This window comes from Megascapheus bottae, chromosome 5 (assembly GCF_031878675.1).
Source record: "Megascapheus bottae isolate mThoBot1 chromosome 5, mThoBot2.hap1, whole genome shotgun sequence".
NCBI classification, from domain to species: Eukaryota; Metazoa; Chordata; class Mammalia; order Rodentia; family Geomyidae; genus Megascapheus; species Megascapheus bottae.
The window spans coordinates 76929364-76952216 of NC_143513.1; the positions used below are offsets into that span (position 1 = coordinate 76929364).

Sequence of the window (22853 nt, forward strand, 5' to 3'; positions counted from 1 at the left end):
ATATGTTATAAAATTAGACAAACAGAAGTTAGTCTTGTTTTCTGGGTTACAGCAATTGAGCTAGAAAGTCTGGCACTGAATTTCTAGGGTTGGTTTGGAAAGGAGGAAAGGGTCAGGATTGATGAGTGGTCAGAAGTGATTAGTGTTTAATAAAACCCATTAAATTCGGAAAGCTAGCCTAAAGACTTCATTTTTTGGATCTGAGCATAGCACAGTCCTTTTATTTTTATATTTTTGTTTTAAGTAGGACTTGAAATCTGGGCCTGGGTGTTGTCCCTGAGCTCTTCAGCTCCAGGCTACTGCCCTACCCCTTGAGCTTCAGCACCACTTATGGTTTCCTGGTGGTTATTTGGAGATAAGAGTTTTACAGACTTTAGTGCCCAGGCTGGCTTTGAACCGAGATCCTCAAATTTTAGCCTCCCGAGTAGCTTAGAATTATAGGTGTGAGCCAGCACACCTGGCTAGCACAGTTCTTGAGAAGCTGTTATTTTGTGGGGCTGGAATAACAGGACTATGGCCCCAGAAACACTTGTATCTGAAAATGGAACAGTTTTGAAGATGGGCAAGTTTTGAAATGGGAATTAATGGTTAATTATGGCTATAGTTAAAAATAAGCTTCTTAAGCAGTATTTACAAAATGCTTATGTAATATTTATACATATCTAAATAAATCATTATTCAACTTGTACAAATTATCTGATTTCCCTATTCTGGCCACCAAAATTTTGACTACAATGTTTTATAAATGTTATCCAAACCAATATTTTATAGTCAGAAACCTGGAGGAAACCTGGAGGTATTAGCTGAAGATTCTCAGACGAAATGATTACTAGAATAATTAATGTACATTATGTGATTAGAACTCTAAATGAGTGGGAGAGGCCTTCCTGCGTCCCCTTTAATATCTGTACTTTCTCTTCTTCTTTTTTTTTTTTTTTTTTTGTCCTAGGCTTGAGCTCAGGGCCTGAGCACTGTCTTTGGATTTTCAGTTTTGATGGTGACAAATGATGCTATGTCCACTGGTCCCCTACTGGCTGTTGTAGGTACATGCATTTGTTCCTGGTGACTGGTTTATGCAAGGAAAGAGCATTCTTTTTTTCTTTTTCTTTTTTTTTTCCAGACCTGGGCTTGAGCTCAGGGCCTGAGCACTGTCCTTGGACTTTCTCAAGGCTAGAGCTCTACCACTTGAGTCTCAGCACCACTTCCGGCTTTTTTCTAAGTATGTGGTATGACAGAATCGAACCAGGGTCTTTGTGCATGCTAGGCAAGCACTCTAGCACTAGGCCAAACTCCCAGCCCACTTTCTCTTCTTTTTAGTTAGCTAAAAAGATAGTTGTTAGCTATCTAGAGGTTTGACTGCTAATTTTATTTATTTATTTTTGTTGGTCATGGGGCTTGAACTCAGGGCATGGGTGCTGTCCCTAAGCTCTTCAGCTAGCGCTTTATCACTTTGAGCCACAGTGCCACCTCCACCAATTTTATTTTGTAACTTCCTCTTATAAAGTAGATGCTATATTACATGAGCAAATTCTGCTAGCTGAATGAGCAGAAACAATGTGCTTTCTAGGTTTGTTTCTGTAACAGGAACGTATCGCTCCTTCCCTCCCTCCCTCTCTTCTGTTTTTCCTTCCTCTCCCCTTTTTCTTTTTTTTTTTTTAAAGAATTTATTAACGTTGATTTTTACATCATATTTTAAATGACAAGTTTAACATACAAGTGTTCAAGGCCCTTTCTCTTTCTTTATTTTCCCTTCTCTGCTTCTTTTTGTTTGTTTGCCCACCCCATGAGCTGGAATGTTGTAATGATTCCCATCATGAACAGATGAGCTGAGGTGAACTCTTGGAGATGGGAAAACATATGACTGAACTCCGTCCTGGGTCAATACAAAGGAGAAAGGTATGCTAGACAAATGACCTGGTCTATAGGAAATATTGGTAAATGAAGTATCTGACAGGTACATACCTTTTTTTTTTTTTTTTTTTGCCAGTCCTGGGCTTGAGCTCAGGGCCTGAGCACTGTCCTTGGACTTTCTCAAGGCTAGAGCTCTACCACTTGAGGCTCAGCACCACTTCCGGCTTTTTTCTATGTATGTAGTACTGAGGAATCGAACCCCGGTCTTCATGCATGCTAGGCAAGCACTCTACAACTAGGTCAAACTCCTGTCCCTCATTTTTTTTTTAGTAGCTAAATAATATGTGTTGATGGCAGTTAGTCTAACTCCATGACTTGGTTATTATGAATAGTGCCAAGATTAACATGGATGGGAATGTGTCTGTTCTATGTTGATGTTGATTTCTTCAAGTATATTCCCATGAGTGATATAGCTGGATCATAGGGTGGGGAGAAATCACCATACCGACTTCCATAATGGATGAAGAAATTTATATTCCTTTATGCCTGATTCCTATATGCCTTTTTCTGAATCTTTACCAGTATTTGTTGCTTTATGTTTTCATGGTGATAGTTATTCTGACTGGGATGAGATGAAATCTTAAGGTGGTTTTGGATGAGGGTCCCTGACAGCTAAAAATGAATTTATTAGACATTTGAACTAATTTGTGATCAGTTTGTCAAATTATTGACTCAATTACTTGTTTTGGTATTTAGATATTTGCCTGTACTCGAGTTTGAACTCAGGGCCTCATGCTTGTTAGACTGGTGTGATTCCTAAGCCATGTCTCTGTCCTCATTTTTTTGCTGGTTGTTTTTTCTTTTTTTTTTTTTTTTTTGTCAGTCTGGGGCTGGAACTCAGGGCCTGGACACTCTCCTGAGCCTCTTTGTGCTCAAGGCTACTGCTCTACCACTTGAGCCATAGCACCACTTATTTGCTTATTTTTTGCTTATTTTTGATACAGAGTTTTACTTTCTACCCTGGTTCACATCAGAGCCACGGTCTCCTGGGCTTCCCATTATTTCTAGGAACCTTAGGCAAATGGCCCTATTTACAGCATCCATTTGGTCAGATGGCAGCCTCATGGAATTTTCTGCCTGGATTGGCCTTGCACTGTGATCAGGAGCTTTTTTGAGGATGTGGGGTCTAGAATTTTCTGGGTTCATTTCTGGACAGTTGTAGCTGCAATACAAAGGTTAAATACATAAATAAAACTAAACCCAATATAAATCCATCCTTTGGCCTTGAGAAGGTCTCTTATGTTTGGATTCTATTTGATCGTTCTTTACCTTTCTTTTCTCACTTCAGGTGCATTATAAAGGTAAACTTCAGAGACACCTTTTCAATCAAGTTAGAAGGCTAATGTCACATTTGCAGGCATAGAGCAGTGCATTGGTGGAGTAGGAATGGAAGGGATTTTGTTAGACAAAGGTATGGCAGCATTTTGGTAGATACATTTTTTTTTTTTTTTTTTTTTGCCAGTCCTGGGCTTGAGCTCAGGGCCTGAGCACTGTCCTTGGACTTTCTCAAGGCTAGAGCTCTACCACTTGAGCCTCAGCACCACTTCCGGCTTTTTTTCTATGTGTGTGGTACCGAGGAATCGAACCCGGGTCTTCTGCATGCTAGGCAAGCACTTTAACCTCTAGGCCAAACTCCCGGCCCCTTGGTAGATACATTTTATGAAAAGAAAAAAAAAGGTCACTCCAGTGAAGTAGAAAGATTGAGGCTTTCTTTATTTTAGCTCTTGAGTGGTAGCCCTTGGAATGGAGATTGACCTGAGCAGTTCTGTGTGGAAATACACAGTATGAAGTATGGCTTCCAAATTTCTCTCCTGCCTAAATTCTTCTAGAGCTTATTACCCAGAAATTCCTATTTTTCCTGGTTTACATTTGATTTTGCTTGTTTTCTCACTGGCTCATTTCTTTTGTTTTCCCTGTAATTGTATAAACAAAATTGTGTGTGTATATATATGTGTCTCTGTGTGTGTGTAAGTGTATAAACATAGCTGTCTATTCACCTGTTCAACTTGTAAACATGTTACAACCATTACTGTGCAACCCAAATGTAAGTTCCTTGAAAGTGGGTCTGGTACATGCTAGTTACTTAATGGATGTTGTCCGATTATTAATAACTGGACTTTCCCCTGTTGTAATATGAGGTTTCTTGCAGTTGCCTCTGCGTCTGTTTATGTTGTTTTGTGGAATTAAGGTGGGGTAGAAGCAGGGTTTCCAGAGCTCTGCAGTGGGATCTCTAGGCAGGTACATAAAGCTTACATGTCAGCAGTAACACACAGCTTATGCAGTGTGGTGACTTCTGCCAGTTTCTGGAGACCATAAGTGTTAGGGTCTTGCTAGTGTTCTTGGTGGGTGAAGTGACAGTCTGATGGCAGCAGAGACAGGGCAATGCACCTGTCAGTCTCTCCGGGCTGTGGAAGTGGCCCACTCCAGTGTCCTGGCTGTCATGTGGTTGGGTTTGATTTCAAAATGACACCATGCAACAACAGCCTGGGTGAGTTCTACCTCTGAAACCCTGTAACTATGCAGTCTCTAACAACTCCTCAGTTAGGGTTGGGACTAGGAGTACTGTTGGGGGCAATGGTTAGTTATCTGTGGTACCAGCAAGGGCTGTCCCAACAGCCCCCACCTCCTGTTTGTCTTTGCTCTGTAATGCGAGGACTTTCTTGAGTGCACACTAGCCCAGATGGGGGCAGTGGGGAAGTTGATGGCACTTTGCTTCTTCCTTACCAGCTCATCAGGAGTCCCTATATTCCATAGCTCCTCTATTTCATTATCACTGTATTTCAGGGTTATCCCCAAATGTTCTAGCACAATACTTGTCTGGTTTTGATCCTTGTTTGTACTAGATGTGTCTAGGCAGCCATCTTACTGGAACTTTCTTCCTGATTATCTTTTTGTACAGATATCACAGGAAGAGGATAAAGCACAAAGCTTTGTCCAACCAAAGTGAGTTGACTGTGAAATCCCTCCTTGACATGGGTTGAGTTGGCTAGCTCCCTTCCCATCACCTCCCAAAGTCCTCCCTTGGAGGGTAGGACTGTCTCCTGCTCTGATTGCAGCAGGCTACCTCACCTCTTTCCTTCTTTCTCCAGCTATCATAAGGAACAAGAGTTGTCAGATTGTGGAAGATGGTAGGTGCCTGGAGATGGACAGCAGTAAAATGTCCTGACATTTTCAGTAGAATTTAAATTTCTCTGCTTTCCCATTTTGTTCCTTGGTTTTGAAACTAAATGAGAAGCAAATATGAAAAATAGGATGGAAACCAGAGATGTTGCTCTCTAAGTAATGCAAAGCTCATTATTTTCATAAACTTCAGAATTCAAAATAGATTTTGTTTGCATAGCAAGCATTATTTCTGCAAATAATTAAACATCCTTTGCCATTGTTGAGTTGGCTAGCTCCTTTCCCGTCACCTCATAAAGTTCTCCCTTGGAGGGTAGGACTGTCTCACTGATGAGAGCAGAAAATAGCTATCATTTCAGAATATTTTAAATACTGAATTTAAAAACTATGAGCCAGCACGTATATTGCTGGATATTTCCTAGGCAACATTTTTCTTAGGTGAAATTAACAAAGGCCTCATTTTTCTGTGTGGTTTAGCTTTTCTTAATATCCTCAGTCATCTGTGAAAATTCTGTTTTTAAATTTCTGGAGGCTTTCGGTTCTCTTCTTTTGGCCAGAATTGCTTGTGTGGAGTTGTATTGGTTGACTACTACAATCCCTAGGGATCCCTGTGGTGTAGGCCAGAGTAGAACAGGTGGGGAGAGGGGAACACGCATGTCTCTGTTGGAAAGTCACCGAAGACTCACTGCTGTTGGACAGGTTCTCTGGCTAGTAGAAGATTGTGACCTCTCCTCTCCTTTTGCACACCCCCAGGCACAGTTTTAGGGTGTTGGGTCTTGCTGCATGGAGGTTATGCAGAATGTACGTTTCTTTGGAAGCAGGGACTGAATATTGCTCAATGCTGTGGATTTTGTGCTAATATATTGCCTCTTTGCCTCTGTATTTTCTGAAGGAATGGAAAGCTAGTCCAATGATCCCAGCATCTTATTAATAGAGCTACTGATAGCCAGAAGGAGTAGTGCACTGCATAAAATTGGTAGAGAATCCCAGGAAGTGCTGGAGTCAGGCCTCTTAGCTCCTGCTTCAGAACTCTCCTCTCCACACTCACGTTGCTGTTATCAGAAACTAGCATTGCTTTCCTGCTTCTTCCCAGTCCAATTGCTCTTTCTCTACATCTCCTCACAGTTATTTCCAGATTTCTTTGAACACCGTATTAGCTTTCTGTTTGCTGTGTAGTAATAAAACCTAGCAGGTCAAGACGTTATATGTTTAGTGGATCAGAGTTTTGACATAGCTTCACTAGATCTTTGGTTCAAAATGCCTTCAAGGCACAATCAAGGTGTTCCTGGTCAGAACATGGTATCATGTGCCTGTAGAACTTGCATTTGAAAGTCAGAACCTGGAGGAGGATCCAAGTTTGAAGTCAGTTCTTCAAGACTTTCCCTCAACAAATCAAGGTACAGGGATATAGCTCAGTGGTAGAGTGCTTGCTAGAATGCCAACAGCCTAGATTTGAACTCTAAAACCAAAAAAAGGGGGAAAAAGATACTGGTTGGGCTTCATTTTTATTTGTGATTTGGAATCTTCTAAGCGCAAGAGTTTTCTTTCTTTTTCATTTTTTTTTCCAGTCCTGGGCTTGAGCTCAGGGCCTGAGCACTGTCCTTTGACTTTCTCAAGGCTGGATCTCTACCACTTAAGCCTCAGCACCACCTCCAGCTTTTTTCTATGTGTGTGGTATCAAGGAATTGCTAGGCAAGCACTCTATCACTAGGCCAAACTCCTGCCCAAAGTTTTTTTCTTTCTTTGGTGCGTGCGTGCGTGCGTGCGTGTGTGTGTGTGTGTGTGTGTGTGTGTGTGTGTGTGAGAGAGAGAGAGAGAGAGAGAGAGAGACAGAGACAGAGACAGAGACAGAGACAGAGACAGACAGAGAGACAGAGACAGAGAGAGACAGAAATAGAGACAGAGACAGAGACAGAGACAGACAGAGATTCCTTGTGATTGTAGGCCTAAGGTTTTCATTTCTTGCTGTCTGCCAGTTTGTTAGTGCCCTCTTGCACATTGAGAGACCTGTGACACTTCCTTCTATATATCTTCTCACATATGACAGATTCACTAAGGCCAGCAAGCAGGAGGGTCTCTCTCAGGAAAGGGGACGAAAAGAAGCAAGAAAGGCCAAGTCCCTTTCCCAGACTTTCGGTTGATTAACTCAGTTCTGACAAGATAGTGTGCCTTTGATTAATTAAAAACTGACTTATATGACATCTTTAATTATATGTTCAAAAATCCGTCACCTTTGCCTAATCATACAAGTGACATCTCATTTTATTCAGTGCCAACCACACCCAAGGATTGTTCACACAGTGTACCAGGAGATGACAGTCATAGGAGCCATCCTAGAGTTCAGCTCATGATAAGCATATATGTAGTGCATTATATTTCAAGCAAAGTTGGAATCTAAAATACAATAAATGAAGTGTTTTTATAACTTCTTTTGGTGTTAATTTTAGGGCTTGAACTTGGAGTCTTGTGATTTTGCTTAGCTTTTTTCATTAAGGCGAGTGCTGGCCACTTGAGCTACACCTCTACTTCCACACGTTCCACTTCTGGATTTCTGTTGGTTTCTTGGAGATAGTAGTATAATGGACATTTCTGCCTATGCTATGCTAGTTTCAAATCGAGATCCTCAGATCTCAGCCTCCCGAGAAGATAGGATTATAGGTGTGAGCCACCAGTGCCTGGTTTTTAACATTTCTTGGTAACTATGTCAACATGTTTTTCAGTTCTACTCATCTCCTTCCTCTTAGATATATATGAGATATGCATTAGTATAGATAATTGGCCATATCCTTACAGCCACACACAGATGGCTTCAGAGATGGTGTTTGACAATAATGTCTACTCAGCTTATTTTTTATTGTTTGACATTTAAATATAGTATGGTTTTATTCTTTGGTTGCTTCTATCCTTCAGTCTTCCCTATTATTGCCTTTGATCATGAGTAGTTTTAATTTAAAAGTTAGTTAACTCGTATGCTTACATGTTTCCTTTAGTGGTGCTGCTTGTTTCCTCTGGGGTGCTGATTGTGTCTTTGTACAGACACCACAGGAAGATGTGTGCCACACAGCTGGTAGGAGGGATGCTCAGGCACGAGCCCACGTCACCGCCCTGAAGTCCCTGGGTGGCTTCCTTCCGCTTCACCTGGCTTATATCCCGGCGAGCCCCTTTTACCTCTGACCACTCTCCCCAGGGTCTTAATTTCAGAGACATTTATGGCTTCCCACCTTCTCTTCATTCTGTCATACTGATCCTGGGGATTCTTAAGGTGATGCAGACTCTCCAGAAAACCCTGTGGAAGATAAAATGTGTGCTTGGAGAACCCAGGACACATGATCCAGGGAGAAAGATGGTGTCAAGATATTCTTTGGAGACATTCTTTTGATAGCTCCCAAGGAAGGAGCTAATGTGATGTTTAATATTTATCTTCCTAACTGTATATGTAGATAAAAAGGGAAAGGGGAGGGAAAAGGATAAGAGGGTGAGAAATTTTGAAAGAACAATACGTTTTGAAAGAGAGAAAAGTATGCTCAAATATTTTGTTTGCAACTATAGATTTTATTTTACTTTTTATTTATGTACATATTTAGTAAATCATTTCACTATTTTATATTACATACACAGGTTGCATTTTTTGTTATGGAAAATAGATTCAGAATAGTGAATATAATCATTAATTTTTATGGAATATCATCTCTGTTAATATTAGTAACTTTAGTTAAACTTTTGAAAAACTTATGGAATAATTTTCCCATTTCTTCACTTTAGTAGATCTAGTTAACTGAAAATGAAATATATTTATATTCTGGAAATTTCTTTGAGTCCTAGACTTGTCAGAATACAGGTCATTAGCTGCTGTGATGTACATTAGAAGAAATGGGGTGAAGGTTCTTGATTTTACTCTCAAAAAGAACACTGCTTGCAAGGAGGTCATGCGTTGCCCTCTGTCATCAGTAAATCTGTCTTTACAGCTGTCCATCGCCAGAATTTGAGGTTTAGTTTGCTAGGTCTTTGAGTGGGGTGAAAGTCACCTGGAATCTGTAGTCCATGGCAGCAGAGACTTTGTGGCTTTGTTTTTTTCTTATATCTTTGGTGACTGGAACCCTGAATGGCATGATAGATACCTAAAGAATATATTTAAGTGACTGAGTATCTTTGTTCCCTAGCCTTAAAACTACTCTTTACATCATGAATAAAAAAATAGCTGAGCCAAGCACCAGTGGCTCACGCCTTTAATCCCAACTACTCAGGAGGCTGAGATCTCAGGATTATGGTTTGAAGCCAACCTAGAAAATAGATGACTTTTCTATAATTCGCCACCAAAAAGCTGGAATTGGAGCTGTGGCTCAAGTGGTAGGGTACTAGCCTTGAGTAAAAACTGGTCAGCAGCATTTCCCAGCCCTGAGTTCAGGCTCCAGGACTGGCACAGGGGGAAAAAAAACTGAGGTCCAGAAGAGGCAGAGGCCTGTCTGGTCATTTCACATAAAGTCTGTGATGGTGCTGAGTCCACTGCTGTTATATAGCTCAGATCTAGAGATCTTTTCTTTCAGAAACAATATGTTTATCACTACTAGTACATTCAGCATGCTTGCTTGACTGGTGCTCTGCTACTTGACCCATTTTTCCACCCCTACTTTTTTGCTAATTATTTGTAGAGTCTTATGGATTACTCTCCTCCTCTTCCCATACCCACCCCCTACCCCAGGGCTGACTTTGAACCATGATCTTCTGGACTTGATCACAGGAGCCACCTGCTAGTTTGAAGATCCATTTTTAAAAACTCAGTTCTAGGAGATCTGGTGTCTAAAGGACAATACTTGATGGCTTACATATCTTTTGGGGGAGGAAGAGGAAAAATCTGAGATAAAATCACTCTGTGCAGCTCAGGATTTTTGGAACCTATGACCCAGCCGAGGACTGGGATTATAGTCATGCATCACCATGCCTGTGTCACCATACTCTCAACATGGTTTTCACCTCTTCCCAAACATGCCAATCTACTCTTTCTAACATTCACTCTGTTTACCTAGATCTGTGAAAAATGGTAATGCAGGTCACACGTGGATATTAGTTAAGGTACCACCTTTTGTCTTGCGAATGAAAATATTAATTCTTGTTAAATAAAATAGTACTTCTTTGTTTTTAGAAGTAGGCTGTCTATTATGCCATTTCTATTTTTATACTGATGTCTTTTAAAAATGATAGTAATAATAAAAGTAACTAACACAAGTGGTGTTCAAAGTGGTAGAACACTAGCCTTGAGCTGAAGAGCCCAGAGTTCAAGCCCCATAAACAACAAAAGAAAAAAAATAGTAGCTAATGTCTTTTGGGATTTGCATTTTATCAGGAGTCCATTTGATTAAATCAAACCTTATTTGATTTAATTGTACCAATGCTACTTTTACCCTCATTTTATTTTTATTTATTTACTTATTTATATTGTAATGTATAGAGGGGTTACAGTTATATTCACCAGACAGAAGGTGCATTACTTCTCACATATTGATACCCCTTCTCATTATTTTGTCCCCTTTTCCCCCCACCCCCTCCCAATCATCTTGTTTTCCCCTCTTCCGTTTCCTATTTCAACAAATGTATATATAATATGCCAGGTAACAAAGTCAGATACTGAGATTAACCAAAGGGCAACAAAAGAGAAGAGAAATAACATAGTACATTAAGAACAACAACCACACAAGACAAAGCTCTTGTTTCCATATCCTAGAGATCCTTTCATTTAGTCTCATCCTATATGACCTTATGTACCTAGGATTTGAGCTATTGAAATATAGGAGTGTCTTAGATGTGTACTAATTATTACCAGCGAGGGAGACCATGGAGCCTTTGTTCCTTTGAGTCTGGCTTACTTCACTTAATATGATTTTTCCAAGTCTTTCCATTTCCTTATTAATGGGGCAATGTCATTCTTTCTGACGGCAGCATAGAATTCCATTGTGTATAAATACCACATCTTCTTGATCCAGTCATCTACTGAGGGACATCTGGGTTGGTTCCATATTTTTGCTATGGTAAATAGTGCTGCAATGAACATCATTGTACTAGTGGTTTTAGTATGTCCTTGTTTCTGGACGATTGGGTAAATGCCAAGTAGTGGAATTGCTGGGTCATAGGGAAGCTCTATGTTTAGTCTTTTGAGGAACCACCATACTGCTTTCCATAGTGGTTGAACGAGTTTGCACTCCCACCAGCAGTGTAGTAGTGATCCCTCCTGGCCACATCCTCTCCAGCATCTGCTGTTATTGGATTTCTTGATCATGGCCATTCTAACTGGAGTGAGGTGCAATCTCAAAGTTGTTTTGATTTGCATTTCTTTTATGGCCAGAGATGTTGAGCATTTCGTGTGTCTATAGGCTATTGTTTCTTCTTCAGAGAAGGCTCTCAGTCTTTGGCCCATCTTTTAATGGGATGGTTGTTTCTTTGAAGATTTGTTTTGGATTGATTCAACTTCTTTAGATGTAGATTTTAGATATGAGGCCTTTGTCTGTTGTATGGTTAGTGAAGATCTTCTCCCACTCTATGGGCTTTTTTTTTTTTTTTAAACTTGTTACCTATGTCCTTTGTCATACAGTTTAATGCAGTCCCATTTGTCCAAACTTTCTTTAATTTGTTGTGTTTCTGGGTTTTTATTAAGAAAGTTTCAACCGTGCCAAGAAAATCTAGTATATCTCCTATTCCTTCTTGTAAAGTTTGCAGGGTATCTGCTTTTACCTCGAGGTCTTTGATCCATTTGGAATTAATCCTGGTGCAGGGTGACATAGAAGGATCCACCTTTAGTTTTCTGCATCTCACCCTCATTTTATAGCTGACAAAACAGGATCATGATTTGCTCACCACCATCAGTTGGTAAATGGTACAGATGGAAAAGTCCCAGTTTTTTGACTGAAGGACATTTTGTGCTTTTTACAGCAACTCTTAGGTAAGTCATTTTCTTTTTTATTGTTTTTTATTTTTGCCAGTCCTGGGGCTTGAACTCAGGGCCTGGGCACTGTCTTTGGGCTTTCTCAAGGCTAGTGTTCTACCACTTGAGTCACAACACCAATTCTGGCTTTCTTCTGTGTATGTGGTATGGAGGAGTAGAACCTAGGGCTTCATACATGCTAGGCAAATAGTCTACCACTAGGCCATGCTCCTGGCCTCGTCTTTTTTTTTTTTAATGAATTTTATTGTCAGAATGATGTCCAGAGGGGTTGAAGTTATATACCTAAGGTAGTAAATGCATTTCTTGTTGGACATTGTTACCTTTTCTTAGTTGTAAAATTCATTTCCATTTTCAAACTTGTTAGCTATCATAATAGGATGGTGTAGAATGCAAGTTTATGAACATTTTTTTGCCCAATCCTGGGGCTTGAACTCAGGGCTTGGGTGCTATCCTTAGGGTTTCTTTTTTTTTCTTTTTTTTTTTTTTTGTTGTTGTAAATGAACTTTATTACTTGGGGGAGGAGTTTTGGGGAGAAGGGAAAGAGAGAAAAGAAGGGAGGGGGCAACAGTGTTTACAAGAAATGCACCCATTACATATGTAACAGCAACCTGTTTGTATATCACCTTGACAACAAAATTAAAAAAGTATATAAATTTTAAAAGTCTACTTTGGGGAGAATTTTTTGCCAGTCCTGAGCACTGTCCTTGTTTTTGTTTTTGTTTTTTCTTAAGGCTAGAGCTCTATCAGATGTGCCACAGTACCCTTTTTGGCTTTCCTTTTCCTTAGGGTTTCTTAAGGCTAGTGCTCTACCACTTGAGGCACAGCACCACTTACAGCTATTTTTTCTGTGTTTGTGGCACCAGGGAATCAAACCCAGGGCTTTGTGCATGCTAGGCAAGCACTCTAGTACTAGGCTACCCTCTGGCCTATCTATGAGCATTTTTTTTTAAATGCAGGAAATAGCAACTAACTTTTAAATCTTGTATTGTTAATATGCCCAGAGACTAAGAACAGATCAAAGTTTGTATGATTTACTTTTCTTATGTACATAATAATAACTGGAAAATGTAATCATCAATTAATACATGAAAGGATAAAGAAAATGTAGCATGAACCAGTACAGCTATGTTCATTGCAGCATTATTTACCATAGCTAAGATAAGCAACCAACCCAGATACCCCTCAGTAGATGAGTAGATCAAGAAAATGTGGCCTATATACACAACGGAATTCTATGCCTCCATCACAAAGAATGACACTGACCCATTTGTAAGGATATTGAAATATTCGGAAGCATATTAAAAGAAGGAAGGAGATCCAAAGACTGACTCAACAGTTTCCCTCATTTGTAGTTATTAGTATATATGCAGTATAGTCCTAGAAGATGATCACAATAGCTCAGTCGCTATGTGCATATGACCGTATAAGATGATGCTAATGGAAATGAACCCCAAGATATGGAAACGAGGTGTTTCTTTATTATTGTTATTTTTAGTGTACTGTGTGAACTTATTTCTTCTTTCCTTTTCCCCTCTTTGGTTTATCCCCTATTGTCACTATATTTCAGATCGTGACTTGTATATATGTTCACCTGAAGGGGGACAACAAAATGGTGAGACAAAGGACAAAGAATGAACCCATGCAACAGTTATACTCGTAAGACAACATGTAGGAAATGAACTTCACAATTGGGGGAGGGAGAGGGGAGAAAAATGGAGGAGGTAACAGTGTTTGACAAGAGATGTACTCATTACCTTACATATGTAACTGAAACCCCTCTGTATATCACTTTGACAATAAACTTAAAAAATAAAGGTACTTGTGACCTTCAACAAAAGAAAATGTAGCATAAATATAAAATTGCGTATTTTCAGTTTTAAGAAAAGAAATGCTGACATTTGTGAAAACAAGAAAGACACTAGAGGATGTTATGCTCAGCAAAATAGAGTAGGTACTTTGATAATCATTTCACAGTGTATGCACACATATATGAAAAGTCACATAATTTTCATTTGCCAAATATACCTCAGTAAGATTGAGTGAAGTCTTATGGTTTCCATAAGACTTGGAGTTTGATTTCCTTCTTCTGTAAATGATTTTACTGTTGACAGGTGTGAGGCTTGTGTTTTAGTCAAAAAACAAATCTGAAGGCAAATCTGTGTTCTTGAATTGATTCCTATGTAACTAAATCTATTGGAATTTGCATGCTCAGAGTTGCAGCTTTGTGTGTGTGTGTGTGTGTCTGTATGTGTGTGCATGTATTACTTTCTTGTACCCTGCTTTGATGGTATAGATTAGATGTTTGAAGTAATGAAAATGTGACATATAAGCCAGACTGACAATGGAACAAGCAGTACAAAGGTATAAAGAACAGCAACACTTCCTACCTCACTCATTGCTATCCCACTGCCTGGATCCAATCTTTTCTGTACTTTTTGTTTACAAAAAGTAACACTTGAACAGTAGCTTTAAATCCCATTCAACAAGGTTAGAGTATTATGCCACTTCACTCTAAATCCATTCCATTTTATTAAGTGTGATTTTTTTTGCTATTTTTCCCAGCATTAATTTCTTCTTTTTCAGTAATCTTTTTTTTTCACTTTGTCTTTTTTTCATATATTTTTATTGTAATTAATAGAAGGGTTACATGATATTTGCCAGATAGAAGGTGCATTAATTCACATACATTGATACCCTTTCACATGTCTTGGTCCCCAGGGGGTAGGGGGGGTGGAAATGGGGACCCAGCATTAATTTCATAACAATGTTTCCGGCTCTACCTTTTGAGCCATAATGTATACTTGCCTGCAAGAAATCAGCCCTTTAGTTCTCCTTTAGACTCATCAGTGGGAATCCATAGGACCAGCAGTTGCTGGTCCCACCACTCAATACCCTTTCCCACTTGGTGTTCACAATGCTGTCTGCCTCTGTGCATGTCTCTTTGTTCTCCCCAAATCCCAAATCCTGGGTGGGAGAACCTGATTGGATGATTCTAGATGATTTGCCCAAGAAATAAGAAAGCTGGAGATTGGCTAGAGGAATTCTGTAATTCCAGCTACTCAGGGGGGATCTGAGGATTATGAGGATTATGGTTCAAAGCCAGCTTGGGCAGGAAAGTCCATGGGATTCATCTCTAGTTAATCACAGAAAAAGCTGGAAGTGGAGCTGTGGCTCGCATGGTAGAAAGCTAGCCTTGAGCAAAAGGAGCTAAAGTATAGTCTAGGCCCTGAGTTCAAATTTAAGGTTGGGCAAAAAAAAAGAAAAAAATAGTTTTTAATGTGGATTTCAAAGTTTATTAGTTTTAATGGCTACTGTAGCAAATTACAACCAGCTTATAGTAATACAAATTTATCTTACCATCCGATAGTCCTCTTTAAAGTGGGTATCCATCTCATTTATATCCCATTCATTGAGCATTATGTGTGATAAACATATCCCAGTCTAAAATTGTAACATGTAGCATGTTGTAGTTCCCATCACAAACAAAGAGACATAGACTTCCAGGGAGCTGCATCTGAAGATTCCTGCTTGGAGGTTTATTTTGAGTCTGGGGAGAAGCTGGGCTTATGTAGTCAGTGGTGGTGGGATGCAGAGGGAGAGGCAGGGTGTTATTTTCCCTTGTCCTTAGTGACATTCTCAATCCAGGATATGTATCTGTGGACATTGGTGTAGATGCCGACGTCCCCTCCCATGAAGTGTCCAACCTCGATTCCCTGGAGATGGTTTTTACAGATGACAGTAGCAACAGCCACCTCCTACCACAGGAGTGAGGGGAAGGGAGGGGAGAGAGAGAGAGAGAGTGCATTAAATCATCTTCTAGGAATCCTCCTTAGTCCTTGCCTTAGGTGAGCTCCATGGTGTGTATGCTTGCTGGTGAACATATCCCTGAACTGGGGAACAGGAAGCTTGGGTCCTTTCTCTGTAGCCTTGCTGTGTTGAACTCTCATAATCTTGAATTGAACTGATAAAGTCAATTCCAACTTGTGAAAAGAGTTTGATTTTTTTTTGTGAATGTATTGATCTATTTTTGGGGGGTGAGGGGGATCATGGGGCTTGATCTCTGGCCTGGGTACTATCCCTGAGCTCTTCTGCTCAAGGCTACCGCCCTACCCTTGAGCCACAGCCCTACTTTGTTTTCTAGTGATTAATTGGAGATAAGAGGCTCTCAGCTTTGTATTGCCCAGCTGGCTTTGAGCCATGATACTCAGATCTCAGCCTCCTGAGTAGCTAGGATTACAGGCATGAGCCACTGCCCCCGGCTGTATTGATCCATTTTTATTTCCCTTACAAAACCAGAGAGGATACAGGTCTTGTGGAGAAAATGTGAGAGGTAAAACTATTGAAAGCTGGCATGTCTGTTTGGATCTCAATTTTTTTCTGTTTTTAGTGTCATCAGGTAAATTCTTTAGCTAAGGAAGCTTGACTCATTTAGCTATGCAACAGTCCACCCTGATTCCTTATAGATTTTGATTTTTTTTGCAAGTTTTGGCACATGAACCTAGGACCTGAGCACTGTCCTTGGGCTTTCTCATGGCTAGAGTTCTAGTACTTGAGCCACAGCACCACTTCCAGCATTTGTTTTCTATGTATGTGGTACCGAGAATTGAGCCCGGGTCTTCATGCATGCTAGGCAAGCACTCTACCACTAGGCCAAACTCCTGGCCCCAGATTCTGATTTTTTAAAAGCAGTTATATATTATATCATATAACATCTATAATTATTAGATACAATATAATATATTACTATTTTGCTTGTAGCTGTAGGACTTGTAGCAATGTCTTATTGATGGGAGATACTGTACGGAATCAAGCTCCATGAAAAGAAGAGCTCACATCTGAAGAAATATGTCTCTTTTCTCTGGCCTTGACAAATTCTCAAAAATTAAATATGTTTTGTAGCATGGTTAGTTAACTGGACACATATAAGTAAATGAACACTGTAGAGAAAGAATTACCCCCAAAATGCGGCTGAATACTTTCACAAATTTAACACACAAGGAATTCCTGTGGGATCTTCCTTGTTCAGTTTTCTGGCATTCTGCGTCAGTCATCACAGGCGCCTCCAGGTTCTGTCTCAAGTCAGGATGTCTGCCTGAGGAGAGATGGAAAAATCATGCTAACACCACCTTGTTTCCACCTGTCCCTGTATGTGCATGAAGAAAATAATGAATGGGAAAAAGGGAATTGTGAAGTTGAGTACAGTTATGAGAGTTAATCGTAAGGATGGTGAACTAGCTTTCATGTGTCTTTGTAATGTAGTTTCCTTTCTCCTCGGTGCCCACTCTAATCAAGTTCTCCTTTACATAGAAAATTAACATGTGTGAAAACAGTCACAGTTTCCCTAATGTGAATTTCAGGCCTCTGGACAGAGTTGGTGGCCTGGTGGCTCCATGTGCTAAAGCTCTAAAGCCTCTGTAGAACAGTAGAAACTCTGGGAGTGGAGGAACATTGCATTTTGGGGGCAGGTCTCCTTTTGCTAGTTGCTTTCCTGTAGCTTCTTCCTTTGTCCATTCTTCTTTCCCTTCTTTTCTACTAGCTCTGAGGACCCGGATGCTCGTCTTCAAGGACAACTGAAGACATGAATTTGCTGTGGGAAGAGTACTTACCATTGTTTTCCTGGCTCCAGTCTAGACCCGAGAGCATGCAGACAGTGCCTGGCTGGGCTTCACTAGTGGCAATGGGAATGGTCTGGACTTTATGGTTGAAGATGGCAGGATTGGCCAGCCTGATGAGCATGAGGTCGTCCTGGGGGGCGGAGTGGCTAGCGTTCCAGTAGCGGATGATCTGGATGGGGCTAATAGTCTGCTCTGTCCCATCCCTGATCCTGCTCTTGAAATTTCCTAGCATCACCTTCAGATTTCTGGAGGTAGAAGGGGGATGGAAGCATGCATCATTATCACCATCCCCGCGATTATTACCACCACCACACTGAGATACTGAGTGTTGTAATGTGCCAGATCCTGTAATGACTGCAATGAGTCTGTGCAGGCATTCTGTACTTAATTCTGTTTTACAAATGAAGTCATAGAAGACCATAGTACATACATTGTAGAATTCTTTGAAATACTATATTTTAATGTAGTGTTCCTAAATAGTAAAGAGAAAAATAATACATGCCAAAGAAATGGAAATTTTTATTATCTTCCAATAACAAGGCAGAGGAGGAATAGAAAGATCTGTTAGATAATGTTCAATTTCTTCACTAAATTCACTTTCTGATTCTGCACTTTTGGAAGGTGACATGGGAATTAAACCAATGGGCTGTGGCTTCTGATTGGGTTTCTGGATAGTAGGAAGCACCAGCAGGTAATTGGAGAGAAATGTGCTCCAAGTATTTACCCTCCCTTTGTCTTGCAATTCTGCAAGTCTGCCTATGTCCTTTGAGGTGTCAGGCCATCTCTTCATGGAAGTATCTTCCTCTTTCCCTTGAAGCCACTCTGTTCCTTTCCTCTTGCCTTTTTAGGCCTATGGATTTTTGTAATAACTTTGGGAGCACAAAACTAATCTATTTTTTCTGGTAACGTCTCCATCCTTTTCCAGTTACTACCTGAAAAAAAAATTCTCAACTTACTCAGTTGAGTGCACCATCAGTTACTGAGGGGCCTCCACTGATGAAATGCATTTGTATCTCAGGAGGGGGTGTTCGGAAAAAGGGAGGCGAGACCGGAGCTATCCAGTGTGCTCTAGGTTTTCTCATTAGTGGCTGGCTGGGTCTTTACGTGAGGGACTATGCTGTACATTGTAGGATATTTAACAGCATCCCTGCTCTGGCCTCTACTGTTCCCTGATTGTGATAACAAAAATATTTTTAGACACATGTATTTTTGGCAAGTGTGCCTTGGGGAGGAAGTTTCTCCTATTTGAGAATCACCAGATTAGATTAAAATGATGGTACATACTAGGTACTTACGGTAAGTAGCAGTGAGCTGGTGCTAGAACCCATGAGGGTTTGATGAGCACCCCCACACAGGGGTTAAAGTGGGACTTAAGGTATACCAAATAGGGAGCTGGGTCTTCCTTCTGCACAGATGACTGAGTGAGAAAAGATGTCCCTGAAAATATAATGTTCTTAGTATATGTGTTAGAACAAATAAGACAGTTGAAACAGAATATGGACAATTTTAAACCTGTAATCCATTTTTCAGGAAATATGAACATATTTGACACTTTCCTAAGAAAAATGTGAAGAAAAATGACAATTACTTCTAATATTTAGAATTTTGGGGACACCGGGAGTTTGGCCTAGAGGTAGAATGCTTGCCTAGTATGCATGAAGACCCGGGTTCGATTCCACGGTACTACATACATTAAAAAAGCCAGAGGTGGTGCTGTGATTTAAATGCTAGATCTTTAGCCTTGAGAAAGCCCAAGAACAGTATGCAGGCCCTGAGTTCAAAGCCCCAGGACTGGAAAAAATAATTTTTGGTTAGTATTGATAATATTTAGTCTAAGAAAGGATATGATAAGGAAGACTCATTTTATTGCTTGTAGATTGATTTTATTTTTTTCAGATATTTTTATTGTAATTGATAGAATGGTTACATTATATTCATCGGGTAGAAGGTGCATTATTGATTTTATTTTCTTGAATAGCAATTTGGAAACAGGCATTAGGAAACAGTACAGGGCTTACCCAGGTTCTGATGGCTCATGCCTGTAAGCTTAGCTACTCAATAGGCTAAGATTGGAGAATCAAAGGTCCAAAGCCAGTCCAGAAAGGCAAGTATACGAGATTCTTATTTTAGTTAACCAACAATATGACAGATTGGCTGTGGCTCAAGTGGTATAGTACCAGCCTTGAGCTAAAGAGGTCAGAGACAGTACCCAGGCCATGAGTTCAAGGTCCATTGCCAGAATACACACAAAAAGAAATAGTAGTGGTCTTAAAAATCTTGAGATTCTCTGACTGTCAGTATGCGTGCCTGGGTATAGAAGCTTTTTTGAGTAACTATAACTATGTGATTATTTCAGAGGCTCTGCTTTGAAAGCACTTTTCATTTGTGATTTTGTATTTTTTTAATTATCTCAAGTCGTTGTACAAAGGGGTTTATTTTAGAAATGTTGGTTAATTTTGAAGTCATTGAGATTTATATACTTTTTCATTTCCACTGGATTATTTTTGATATTTAGTCATCATTAAAGGTTATCTAAGCACATTTACTAAGAGTTAGTATCTTGTTCTTACCTTGTACCTGATTCTCACAAATCCAATTTACTTAATTTATGCCAGTCCCGGGGTTTGAAATCAGGGCCTGAGCACTGTCCTTGGGCTTTCTCAAGGCTAGAACTCTACCACTTGAACCACAGCACCACTTTCAGCTTTTTCTGTGTATGTGGTACCAAGGAATTGAACCCAGGTCTTCATGTATGTTAGGCAAGCACTCTACCAGTAGGCCAAATTACTGGCCCCCCACAAATCCATTTTAAAGTAATTGAGTATAGACAAAGATTATGAGTCAACACGCTCACCTTGGCAATTTTTATTGTAGCATAATGGCTGAAATGGGATTGTTCCACATTCAAATACAGAAAATGTACTAACTGTAGAACTTATTTAAAGAATATTAAACATATTAATATTTTATTAAATTATGCCAACTTTACATGTAATGCTATTTAGTTATCTCAAAACAAGGATAAAGCACACAAAAACAAATAATTCTGGGAGCAAATTCAAAGTATTAATATATATTCACTTAGAAGTGAAATTATATGATGGTTTTCTACTTTAAATGTCCAGATTTTCTAATATAAACATATATATTTATAATTGGAATATTTACAGAAACTTTTAGAAAATAAAGGGTCCTAGCATCAGAAACAAGGTTCTCTTCTTGTCTGCTCTCAGCACTTTTTTGATCCTCCCAAGCCTGGGCTAGTATTTTCCCCTCACACAGATTGGTTTAATCTTCAAAACTCTAGAGGAGTCAATACCTCCATTTAGCTGAAGCAGTTGTAGCACAGATGGGTTAATGTACTCAACTCTCCACAGCTAACTTTGTAACACAGCCTTGGTGGGGTGGGGAATATGTCCCAGTAGCACATTCTGCAACCAGAAGAACACCCTGGAAGGCAGGGATTACAGTAGGACCTAGCATTTGACCACTTCTTGTTTCAATTTTTGCTATTTCCTAAATTGTATGGCTTTGGAAACAGGGAATAGCAGAAGTCAGTATGGCTGACTGATATTCTGATATGGTTCTCTGGCCTTGGGGCTATATTGAGATTTGTCCAGAGGATGTGGAGGTCCTTACATCTGCAATAATTAAGGATGAGCACTCATTGTTGAGAGTTCTCCAAATCAAGTATGTGCCATAAGCTACCCCGCAGCCTACCACTAGAAGGGTGGCTGTCTGTCTTGAGAGGGCATACCCCAGTACTGCTCAAAACAGTCTTTCTTGACTCTTCTCAGACACCCCTTACATATCCACACCTGCCACAAACCCTCTAACTTGTGCCTTCCAGCACGTTGTTGAAGGTCTTATATACATACCAGCAAGGACAGTCAAGTAGAAAATAAATTTCATGGTGGTCCAGCCTTCCCCTGTGAGATGTAGGTGAGCAGTGTGTGAAGTTCTCAGCTCATTTGTCTCTTTAGGAACATCTGTAGGAATCAGTGGGAATAGTCAGATGTGGGGAACTGCCAGAAGAGGAGGAGGATGGCAGGTGCGGAGCTAGGGAACCGGTGGTTGTGGATGGAGGCACTGGGTGGGATTGGAAATCAGCTCTGGGCATAACCAGGGAAGGGAAATGTCTCCAGGAAGGTGGGGGCCTGCATCGTCCAGGGAAGGCAGAGGACTGTGCCTCTATTGGATCATATGAGGCAAGGAAAAAGGAGCCAGAGCCCTAGACTTCTACCCTCTACCTGCTGATCTTCCTAGATTAAGCCAAGCTTCTTGAAGATAGGCGCAGTTATCTTCTCTGCAGAGCTTCAGAGGCAAGGACCATGAGGGAACAGAATTTTCCACCTTCATTCAGGGAGGCAGTGTCCCTAAAGTTTGCTCTGACACCCTGATGGGTTCTTGAGCTCCCCCTGGCCCCTCCTATCTTTGTTACACTTGTTCAGCTCCCTTTTGATCACTATTTCATCACTCAGTCATCATCACTAGCTGGGGCTGTGTTGTCCAGATCACTGGCTTTGAGCTAAGGACATGAGGAAGTGAGAAGCATGCATGGACCAGCTAGTTTTCTTCACAGCTGGGGAATGGTGCACATTCTAGACACCATTAGATCTAAAATTAAATATATGTTAGTGATGACTCAGGGTGGGGGTACTTCCAATGCTTTTTACATGAAGAAACATTTCTCAGTTTCAGTAGAAAACCACAATCAGATTTGGATAATCGGTAGACTTTCCAACATTTCTTGCTAGAGCACATTCTCAGGAAAAAAAGATCAGTACAATAATACTAAGTCATTGGGCACTTAGTGAATCCCAGATTCTGATCTATAACCTACCCCCACGCTTTTAAAAGGCAGTATTCAAAATTTGTTTATATTACTGTGTATGTCTAATTTTCTTTGGAAGAATTGTAAATTGTATTGCACTTTTAGTTTGGATTCTATATGTTCATATACTGAAATGCGACTTTTCTGTCATTTGTGGATCTTACATTCTGCAACCTTAGGTTGTGTATGTGTGTGTGTGTGTGTGTGTTTTAAATTATAATGATTATCTACAAATACATAAAGACAGCAGAGAGAGACAGAGATAGGTCCTTTCCTTTTCCATTTCTCTGTGCCTCTTCATTAGTCCCTGCCATATTACAGTGGTTAGAATTTACAATACTATACCGAGTAAGTGAAACCATTGGACAATATTGGTTCATTTCAGATCAAGAAGAAAAACATTCTTTCAACTTTTCACTATCAGTTTTTGTAGAAGCTT

At 40.1% G+C, this 22853-nt stretch overlaps 2 protein-coding genes across 4 annotated transcripts in view; one reads left to right on the forward strand and one right to left on the reverse strand.

Annotated features, from left to right (window-relative positions):
* Positions 1-13807, forward strand: part of Ssbp1 (single stranded DNA binding protein 1) — a 31906-nt gene extending 18099 nt beyond the window's left edge. For 2 of the 3 annotated variants that reach the window (XR_016535573.1, XM_090333429.1), the window contains one exon: positions 13533-13807. The gene's annotated coding sequence lies outside the window, so the exon portion shown is untranslated. Of the gene's footprint in view, positions 1-10055; positions 10102-13532 lie in introns of all 3 variants that reach the window. The other variant, XR_016535574.1, reaches the window with a different exon arrangement.
* A 1667-nt stretch (positions 13808-15474) lies between these two features.
* On the reverse strand, positions 15475-21982 carry Prss37 (serine protease 37). Its single transcript, XM_090333425.1, has 6 exons — positions 21831-21982; positions 21459-21569; positions 18876-19017; positions 17572-17825; positions 16921-17057; positions 15475-15720 (listed from the first exon to the last, which is right to left on the reverse strand). Exons 1-6 carry the CDS (start codon positions 21937-21939, stop codon positions 15574-15576), a joined length of 900 nt encoding a protein of 299 aa, XP_090189551.1. The 5' UTR covers positions 21940-21982; the 3' UTR covers positions 15475-15573.
* Between the last annotated feature and the right edge of the window lie 871 nt (positions 21983-22853).

Excerpts from the sequence above, each read along its gene's own strand:
- Prss37 (XM_090333425.1), bottom strand. The coding sequence starts at position 21,939 with ATGAAGGTGGAAAATTCTGTTCCCTCATGGTCCTTGCCTCTGAAGCTC. Across the intron at positions 17,826-18,875 it reads CCAGCTCACTGCTACTTACC|AAATCTGAAGGTGATGCTAG; the intron begins GTAAGTACCTAG and ends TTCTACCTCCAG. Across the intron at positions 17,058-17,571 it reads CTGGAGCCAGGAAAACAATG|GCAGACATCCTGACTTGAGA; the intron begins GTAAGTACTCTT and ends ATCTCTCCTCAG.